Source organism: Megalops cyprinoides, chromosome 11 (genome assembly GCF_013368585.1).
Source record: "Megalops cyprinoides isolate fMegCyp1 chromosome 11, fMegCyp1.pri, whole genome shotgun sequence".
Taxonomy (NCBI): Eukaryota; Metazoa; Chordata; class Actinopteri; order Elopiformes; family Megalopidae; genus Megalops; species Megalops cyprinoides.
This window is the reverse complement of record NC_050593.1, coordinates 13,442,248-13,452,889: the sequence shown is the minus strand read 5'-3', so window position 1 is coordinate 13,452,889 and position 10,642 is coordinate 13,442,248. Positions and strand designations below refer to the sequence as shown.

Sequence of the window (10,642 nt, the reverse complement as noted above, 5' to 3'; positions counted from 1 at the left end):
TAAACAATGGCAATGACTTAAACTCTTGGAGAATTCTTGTATGCAATGAATGAAAAAGAGCAGGTTCACCAGGGAACCCACAGAAAACCATAACATGGTAAATTAGCCAGTATATGTAATTCTGCAACAGTTATAATCCTGAAGCTGTTTACAGTACATGCAATTGTTATTCAATTTAAAGGCCTCTTCTCCTTTGTAGTCAAGCTCCACAATATTGTAGCACTACTGTTTGGGCCTTTAATATTTGGTAAAGAGGTACTAACAAGCAGTACAATCACAGATACTGCAGCCATCTAAAACCTGGACTTCACTCTCTTCCCTTCCTGGGAAGAGAGTGATATATTTTGGAAATACCACTCGAGTGGTATTTCCAAATACAAGCAGAGAACGGGGATCTATAGAACTGAAGAGTTATCGGTTCAGTTTGTCAAAAAATCATTAAACCAGGACCCAAAAAACCTTGCTTCACTGTTCTGTACAGTACCAGAACACAAGAGTAGGCCAATGGGCAAAACAGATGTTAATTTATGCATCTTGTTCTGTTGTGGGCTGCATATTATGATAATGTACATGTGTATTTGATCTATATGCTATGACAGTTATGAGTATATGCATGAGGTAAATGTATGAGTGATGTATGAGCAGGGTTTATGCATTCAGTGATGTGAGTGCATGTATGAATTACATATTCTAATACTGTTTGCGTGTATATGTGTATATAGGAGCTATATGTTGTGACAGTGGGCAAGGGGGAAGAGATTTTGGACATAAAGCATATTTATGTGATCAAAAAACAATGTATTACCATATGACATGGTATTGGGATGCACAAGAAGAACACCATAACCATTATGTTTTGAACAAATCAGCATCAAATCATTGATGTCCCTGCTCTCAATAGGTGCTTAATACAACCTCTTCCACTTTTGTTTCCCTTGGTATGTAGTGAATCTCTTCTGAGAGGACCCTCAGTAGATCTCAGGGCAGTTTAATCCACCACGTAGACAGCACTACAAAGCAATACAGCAGCCCTGCTTATTGCCCATTCATTTCAAATTGCAGAGAGATCTTTCAGAGATGTAATAGCCTCTGAGCTCTGAGCAGCACCCTGGAACACATTTACATGGGTTTCACAATAACAAGAAGTAACTGCAAACAGGTCATTTTTAATCATTTTAATAAAAATATTTCAGAATCTTTTTTTTTGGCTGTACTGTACATAAACAGTCTCACATTGCTATACAGTGTAGGACTTCATTGTTTTATTGGAAAAAGTGCAAAGTAGAGTTTGCAACTGATGTGGACTATGTTGCCAGCAAGATATATTTCTGGTGAGCAATTCTCACTATACTAATATAATTCAGTACTTCTCCAAGGTAAGTCCAATTTATAGGCGAAAGAAAATTTTAATGCATTTCGCCCGTCACCTGAATCTGGTGGAACACAAACGTGCACGTTTCCATGGCATCACTCATCCCTATGAAACTGCGATAGAGTAAAATGTACTTCAGTATTGTCAACGTCCGAAAAACTTCTACTCATTTCTAGTGAAGATCAGCAATAAGGAATGTCCAATGACCGTCACAGTGTTATATGAGTACTTATAAACTAAACATTGTTCGGCTACATAATATAGAATCAAGAATAGAGCAGCAACAGACTGGGCCCAGCCCATTTTTTTTCGATTATTTTTAAGACTACTCAATGCAGGTTTTGGTTTACTTCGGTGGAACATCCAGCACCCTCTAAAGCATCTTCTTGCGTGCAATGCAGCATACTACAGAGGGTATACAGTAGCAAAAACTTCCGTCAAACCAAATGAAACGAAAACGCGTCACTGCAAAGTAAACATTTCGTTTGGGGCAACAGTGGCATTATCCGAAAACCAGAGTTATGGTACTCCCGGGTGGCAAGGCGAGGAGTGTCGTTATCGCTTCTTCTTTTGTTTTAAAGATTTTCTCCGTTTAACAATCATTTCGTATAATTTGTCCATACCCTCGTGAAGGCCCTCGCCAATTATGGCACAGGCTGGTTGGACGTGATATGTGGTGGACGGACCAAGCTCTTGAAGTGCCAGCTGTTTTTCAATATCAGCAACGGAAAGGGATTTGGGAAGATCTTGCTTGTTGGCAATCACCAAAAGTGGGGTCCCCTGGTTCTCTGCGAATTTGGTGACTTTGTGCAATTCCGTTTTGGCCTCTTCTAGTCTATCCACGTCCACCGAATCCACCACGTAAATAATACCATCCGTGCAACGGCTGTATGATTTCCACAAAGGTCGGAGTTTCTCCTGTCCGCCGACGTCCCAGAAGTGACAGCTGATACCCTTTGCGGTACCATTACTCAGCTTAATCTTCTCTGTGTTAAAGCCTATTGTGGGCACCGTGTTTACAAACTCGTTGAATTTCAGTCGGTAAAGAACGGTAGTCTTACCAGCGGAGTCCAACCCTAGCATGACAATATGAAGGGACTGAAAAGCAGATATATTGGAAAAGCTGTTTCCCATTGTGTATAGACCGTTTGATCATAAACCGTCTCCGACAGAATATCACGTGTAGAGCAAGAAGTAATATCACGTGCAAACGAATGGCTGTAATTTCACAACATTCGACGTTAGATCCACTTGTCGGATATTTACTGGAAGCCAGTTTCTGTGACTGCTGGAATAAATTCGGTGCCCGTAGAAAATCGCTGAATGACAAATTCAGTGGACCGGTCCCATGGTGCAGTTTTGCGGAACGAAACCTCTCCCTCCTCTGCAGCTGTGATGGGGGGATCACTGGAAACGCAGTGGAGCGGTCTGCGTTTGCACCTCCCGCACAAACCAGTTAAGATCCAATCTTGCTACGAATAAATATTGTATACAGCGGCTGGCTAACTCGTTTATACAGTGATGAAAATGTTGCGGTCGTACAGAGCTGTGCTCTCCTTTTAATCGCCTGTAGCTTCTTCAGTGGGAGGGCGAAGCGGTCTACCGGTCCAGTCAGCACGTTGGCAGTCAACATTGAGACGCGGTATGAAATTACGGTAAAATACAATCCATCGTAAGCTCCGTGACGATACAACGTTCCCCGCTTCGCAATTAATTCCGAATACGGAGTTCTCTTACTTGTTAGATCGTGGTAAATTTTGTCATTTCAGTTGTCGTCAGGGAACCGCAGTCTCCTGCTGACGCTGGATTCACACCGCGGTCGAAGCCCGGCTGCTGACAGAAAACCACGCGCAACTGAAAAGTCTGGAGCTCCGCCCACTCCAACCAGGAAAAACATCCCATGGCTGTGAAGGGGAAAATGATCTGATACAATTATTTTTTCAACTGAAGGTGCAAGCAGTTTTGGCCTTTATACCTAGGAGTAGGTACAGAGTATATACTAATAGGAGATTTATCATTGCGCAAAAGCCTGGGATCATGATCGATAGGAGGAAGCTTTCCTCAAATGTTACACACAACGTTTATGTGGAAGTTGTGTGTCAGGAACAAAAAAAAAATGTAATTATATAAATTATAACATTAGTCATTTGGTTTGACGATGCCCTCATACAGAGGGATTTAAGGAGGATATTGACAGATACATTCCTGTTCAAGCGCCATGTAGACTACGGGTGGAGGCGGAACTGACATGCGCTTGACTTTTGTACTGTTCGGCTTGTATGTTTAACATTTTTGGATTTTGGACAGGTTACTAATGAAACACATCATGTAAGTGTATATTTCCACCTGCTGATAAGGCATCGACCTGAAAGCTGACTCTAAAGTCACTTGGGGCGCTATGCCTACCATTACTGCTACTACTACTACTACTACTACTACTAATAATAATAATAATAATAATAATAATATAGACTGATCATGAGTCAGTAGGCTTTGACTACAGTGACCATAAGTTAAGTAGATATGCCATGTATTCTGTTTTGTCAGAATACTTAAACTGCACAAATGAATTCTCATTTAAGAATCTGTGTTAACCAATGTCAACTTGTTGGGCTTGAAGCAAATTAGGTTTCATTAACAATGATCACATATGCATTCCTGCAGCTCTGTGCCATCATCAAACCTGGAACAGCACTTCACCACACAGAGCAGACCAGTACCTCATAAAGAGGCAAATTATATTTACACATAATTCCCTGGCTGCATTATATTTATGTAAATTATCATGTAGGCTACACTTTTGGAATATATTATAAGGCGGATTGGAGGCTTGCTGAAATATATGACTAAAGCGTTTTTGGCCATTTTCTGGATCCAATTGACAAGCTATGGTAAGGTGAAATTTGGTATTTTCCTTACATGGACTTTGTCGTCCCCTTGTGGACAGTGATGGAATAGTAACACGCTGCTGCAGTGTTTCCTATGTTTGCTTTCGTGATCTAATAGACGGGTGCGTTGCAGTGGGGTTTTGGGGAAATTTCCTGATCTATAGCCTCATACACAATGTGATGCAGTGATGCAAGATTAAATGCAATATATATTTATGCATGAGCAGTTTATTGTTAATTCCATTTCCCAGTGATTATCATTACAAGTGCTGCAGTATATGAAATGGAAAAATAACTAAGGGCAGTCTGTTAAAAATGGATGATGTGTCCTCCAAATAGTGTTTATTAATAAATAAATAACAGTCATTTTTTGGCCCGTTTCAAGCATTTAATATATGATGTCAATGTGTAATTTAAAGAACTGGTTGAGATAAGTTCATAAAGGCTCAATTCTGTGATTTTGCCTTAACTTTTCCAAATGATAATAATTTATTGCTTTATGGAGTGACTGTGTACACAAGTACATGCAAAATATAATCAAGTCAATCAATGGTAAATTAGTCCACTTTTCTCCAATATGTTGGCAAATGGTTCTCTATGGCTGTTATGCATTTTGTTTTACTTCAGTTTGATTAAGTGCATAATGGACCTGTTGGGGCAGCATTAATAGATGTACAGTCTGCATATATGTCTTTTTAAGTAATTGAACTGCAGTGGAATGGGACTGTCCCTTTCAGTACTCACCAGTAACTGAAGCTGATTAACAAACAAGATTTTTCAGTACCCCTCAGAGCTTCACATTATGTCCTGTAAACTCTGGTACTCTTGCTCCTCAAAAATTGATTGTACCCCAAACATTGACCTGAACACTAGGAAATTATATAGTATGCTAATGGAGTGGGAATTTGCACAGATAATAATTATGGGTCATTAAAGCTTTATTTAAAAACAGTTAATTGGGGTGCGATATATAGAACTTTCTAGCTTTATGCTTTTTGATTTAGCATGCAATTTGGAAACATTTATTTCTAAATGTTTATAGTTGACAGTTTTATGACAAGTAAAATGAAGTTTTAAATAATGTCAGGATGGCAACGGTTTCAAATTATCTCCACTAGAGGGCAGAGGAACACTAGCAACAGTCAAAATGTCTCGTTCATATTAAAAATGATCACACTAAAGATGGCGTACGAGCAACGGTGTCAATATCTCATTACAGTATTAAAGAAACCAACCAAACCAACCAAATTAATTTGTAGTGTGCTGTAGCCAAGGCCCATGTGATCATCATTATATCAGGAAGTAATGTTTAAGATAAGACAAAATATGTGTGTGTGGTTGTTGATATTTTTCTCTCATGTGGGGAAAAAACTGAATATCAATTATTTGTGACTACTTCTCATTGCAGATTCCACACACATTTTCCAGCAAGCAGCTGAGATCATCCAGATTGTACGCAATCACTAAACTATGTTTACACTGCTCAGTGATGGAAGTTAATGTGAACAGTCAGTTTATGCCCGGTAGTTGCAAATCAACAAATCTTATCATCTCCAAACCGCAGCAAAAATGGCGCGTGCCTTCTCATCGACTCCCGGCTCACTGGGAGATAATGGAGTCTGTCTGTATCAGTGCTGTTCCAGGAGGTAAATGAGCTGGCAGTGCTTTTCAGCCTCACAAACACGTATACCCAGAGAGGCTGCCATCCCTGCAGCAGCCCCACTGCCTGGGTGGGGAGCCCGAACAGCAGGGGTGAGGGCACTGCCTGAATCCCATCTGTCTCTGAGTAGACCAGCAGAAAGCTAAATGCTGTATTATTACCTCCACTGCATCTCCCAGCATCACTATACTCCTCTTCTGCATCTACAATACCTGCATCCCTGTATTCAACTGTGCTGCATATATCAGCATCACTGTATTCCACTCTCATGCACTTCTGTTACTATCACCACTACCATATTTTATATGTGTGCTAATGACATTACAGGAAATTTCCATTACAGTATAGCTTTGGTCATGGTATACTTTATACCAGCAGTATTTACTACACACAGGCAAGGACTAAATTGCAACAATAAACCACCCTGCTACTGTAAATTGTAGGCCCCATTTAATGCGATGTCGTTTATGAACGGATAAAGGAATGGAAGAGAAAAAATAGCAGTGTTAAAAGGCTTCTGAAGGACAAATATGATAAAGGCCATGTTTTATGCTGAAGTTTAACTGGCCTGTCCCGGCAGCACACAAAGGTATAAACACCGCCGGAGATGAGGGGTGACCAGGGCAGCCATTACCAACTCCTGTTGGCTCCTCTGTGTCACCAATACCCATGCTAACCGACGAGACGGTTTATTACCAGACTGCAAACCCACCACTTCAAAGGGATGATCCTGTTTCTCTCCCTTAGGTGTTGCCTGTACGGCTTGTGCTTTCAAATACAGGAAGAGTAGATGGGGGAACACATTCCTTTCATATGCTTCAAATGTGCAAAGAGGCACAGATATACCACATGGGAAAGATGTGAAACATTCCGAGGGAAATCAGAAGGAGCGGGGCTGCATCACACTTCATTGGCATGTGAGGTGATCCCAAGTATATATCTCGAGTGGTGTTACCTTTTTGCAGTTTCGAAGCAATTTGCGGTTGAAACCATGCAAAGGGGCCTCTGCAGGTGACCCGGGCAGATTGTGCGAAAAAGTGTGCAGTTGTGGGGGGGTCAGGTGCACACGGAACAGACTGATGAATGAGATCACTGTTTCTTCCAGGTGCACATTCACAATACTTTAACAGGATGAGGGCTTTTTGTCTTTTATCGCTCCTCTGGGGTCGTGGGGAGGAGGGGCCAGATCTCAGGGGCAGCCATCAAATTTGAAAGAGTAGACAAACACTGCATGCCACAGAAGGCACTCAAAATGAGTCACCCGGGCGGAACAGCATCAATTCTCTCTGGACATCTCTGGAATTATGATTGTGCATTATCCGTAAAAGACCTGAAGGCAGACCTTCACTTTCAGGAGGGTAATTTTAGAGTAGACTAAAAACTAACAATATCAAACATCCTGCTTCAGGCATCTCAAGTGCATAAATCGTGTAGCACGCATTATGGTGCTGACCATCCAACCCAGTGGATTTCAGTTCAGCAGCTAAAATACTGTCTCATCAAATAGGTACATTCAGAACTAAAGTGACCCATGTTATCTTGTTTGTAAAATGGAAAAAAGATTATTCCCAACCTTTGTTTAAAAACCTTACAAACAGTAACCCAGTAACTGTGAACATGCACTTTGCAGATAGCAGCCTCAGCTCTAGCAGGGCTAAATGCAAGACTGTACTGCAGGTAAAGCTTGTCTGTGAATTTCTAATGAAATAGAAAAGAGGAGTTCATTCCACATTCCCCTTTGGAGCCTTGTAGTTTTAAAGTCATTATGGTCACTGTTCTTGTCTTAACACCCTTTCGAATAATACAATTTCACAAGGAATCCACTTGTTTTTCATAGATTCCAGACTTTTGCCCCTTTGATTATATTCATACCATGTCCCTTTGATGCAGACAGACTGGTTTAAAGATGGAGCCAATGTAATACCCTCAGGGTGAGGGTATCAATATAATGATCATTGCAGGGGCTTTGATATTAATATTTTCACTTCAGAGGAGTCTGAATATGTCAGGAGACAAGTCAATGTTTTTTGTATTACAGAGATTAGGAAATACCATTCAGTAGAATTAATTGTGACAAAATCTCCTCAGAAGACCTCAGAAGTTAGAGTTTAAAAGGGAGCTGAAGCCTCTTAACTTGGTATTCTTGAGCAGGTGTTTATTGTCAGACTGTTCAGGACTAATCAATGTGCACATCACCAGCATACTCCTGAAAGTACTCTACCAGTTGAAATGGGTGGTAGTGTATCATAGTGGTGAGGAGCAGGACTCATAACCGAAATGTTGCCTGTTTGCTTCCCTGCTGAAACACTGCTGCTGTACCCTTGGGCGAGGTACTTAACCCAGAATTGCCTCAGTAAACATCCAGCTATATAAATGGATAACACTGTAAAAATTGGAACCAATATAAGTTGCTCTGGATAAGAATGGCTGCTAAATGCCATTCGTGTAATGAAATCTTAGCTGTATTTTGTTTACATGCTGAACTACAATATCACTACCCTGTTGCAGTGTTACAAAAAAAGAACAAATGAGAAAAAACTCTAGAGAAGTCTCAGTGATTGCTTTCTGTTTTAAAGGCCTGCATAATGAGCTGTTGCCCTGGTAACAGTGCTGGTCGCCCAGCACTCTTGCCAATGGTAAAGCTTTTTAAGCAGGTGAGAGTGTCTTAAAGATATCAAAAAGGGACTTCTCGTTAAATGAAATGCATAACCTGAGACACTGCCAGTAAGGAGCGGTAACCATCCAAGGGGAAATTTCTTCACTTCTCTCCTCTGCAGCGTGGCTGCAGGAAGGTTCTGCTGGGTTTCTCCCTCCCAGCTCTCGTACACATCAAAATAACTGCAATGACATCAATGGCAGTTTTGAGAAGAGAAAATCCATAATGACTGTAACTTCAAGAAGACAGAACTTTCAAAGGTAGAAAGAAGAAGTGTAACAAGAGAGAATGAGAACAATATGTACAAGAGATTAACAAGATAAGATTTTAATGATGGTTTTCATTCATGAGATTGTTTTAATGGCTGCAGAATATTGCTGTTTAGATGAATATTAACCAAGCAACTTAAATGCCTAATACGTTTAATAATTAGCTTCCTTTAAGGGAAATGCAATTAATATATGACATTAAAAATCTGTGTAATTTGCACCTGCTTAAGCATACTTGTACCACAGACAGTATGTCATTTTGTCCCTAGTGACCAAATTCCACTGATATGCCATAGGGTCCAGTCGTCGTGCAGCTTGATTCAGTGGGACCATGTTCCAGACTAAATTGCTTTCCATTTCTGCATGGCCCATTGATTTTGCATGTCTCTTGCTGGATCAATAAGACAGAATTAAGTGAACAATCCAAGCTATTCTCAAACCAGGTAAACGACCTTCCTCTGTCAAACCCTGTTTCTCACAGTAACAAGGGCCTCTTGCTTCTTCAGTTTGACTTTTAACTGTTTATAACCTGCTATGTGTTTTAATTTAATCAACTTAATCATATTTGTAGTGCCATTATCAGTATAGATTTTAGTGTGTGTACGTTACGCCCTATGTAAGTTGTAATGTAATGAGACAATATACCTTTCAAGCAGGTATAATTGCATCAGAGCATTGATTTTTTTTTTTCTTAGGTAACTTGCTGACACAATGACAGATGAAATCTAACACAACTATGACATCTGACAGGCTGCACACTTGTATTTGACACTTAGGGCACCAGAGCGTTGTTCTGTTTGAGCAACCAGACTGAAATGCTGCAATTGAAAAGGGATTTGGGGTGGTAGGATAAAAAAATAGGATCAAGTTATTGGCATTTTTCCAAGTCAGAGATTTACAGAGAGCATATGCATTGTGCATGTAAGGAACTTGCCATTTTCTTCACTGAAAAAGGTACTGAAAAAGTTTTTAGTTGAGATTCAAGAATGCAAGGATGCTGGCATGATTGCATGTGGTGAGTCACTGTCTTATTACTGATATGGCAATCTAGATTTAACCATAAATGTTAGATTTTGCAGAGTGTCAATGGTGCTGATTGCAAAACAGTGAGAATACCAGAGCTGCACACACACGTACCCCGGCTTACTCCCTTACTCCGAAACAATGCTTTCCACAACATTGGGCAATTCCAAACTGGTATTATATCAGGCTCAAAATAGTTATTATTATTCTTTATCCAGCACATTCTAAAAGCTTGTTAGGAATATACACTACAGTACTTTATAAACCAGACATAGTAACACAGCAGGGGAAAACCATTATGTGCTGTTTTTTGTATCTGGTTGTGATAATGTGGAAGGGTATATCTGTGGGCCAACATAAACAGATAAACAATGCACATGTGCACACATACAGATGAACAAAAGTAAAGCAGTAACTCCCTTAATATCAGGATGAGGGTGGCTCTGAGCCTCTTTATCGAGCGGCTGCCATGGGATTAGTCTTTAGAAGGTGGACTGAGCTCTGTGTTTTCTTTTCTCAAAGAGGTATAAAGTGAGATTTCAGATTTTTTTAAGTCTTCCACATTGCTGAGTTTTCCCTTCAGGACACTTCAAAAAAATACTAAACTCTGCATCAGTAATATTGTGTCAACGTTACTGAGGACTGTTTCTCAAGGTCATTTATTCCCCTCGCCATTTCCTTTTCTTCCCGGTGAGCGCTCCTCTTCCCTGAAATCTGGACTATTTGTCTGCAGGTGAAAAACAGTGACAGTGGGGTGGAAAGGGCTCTGATCTT

General features: G+C 40.3%; 1 protein-coding gene across 1 annotated transcript; it reads right to left on the bottom strand.

The window, feature by feature from the left end:
• Positions 1-1,211: 1,211 nt before the first annotated feature.
• Positions 1,212-3,214, bottom strand: LOC118785566 (ADP-ribosylation factor-like protein 4C). Its single transcript, XM_036540321.1, has one exon. The coding sequence runs from the start codon at positions 2,504-2,506 to the stop codon at positions 1,928-1,930; it is 579 nt and encodes a 192-aa protein (XP_036396214.1). The 5' UTR covers positions 2,507-3,214; the 3' UTR covers positions 1,212-1,927.
• Positions 3,215-10,642: the final 7,428 nt, after the last annotated feature.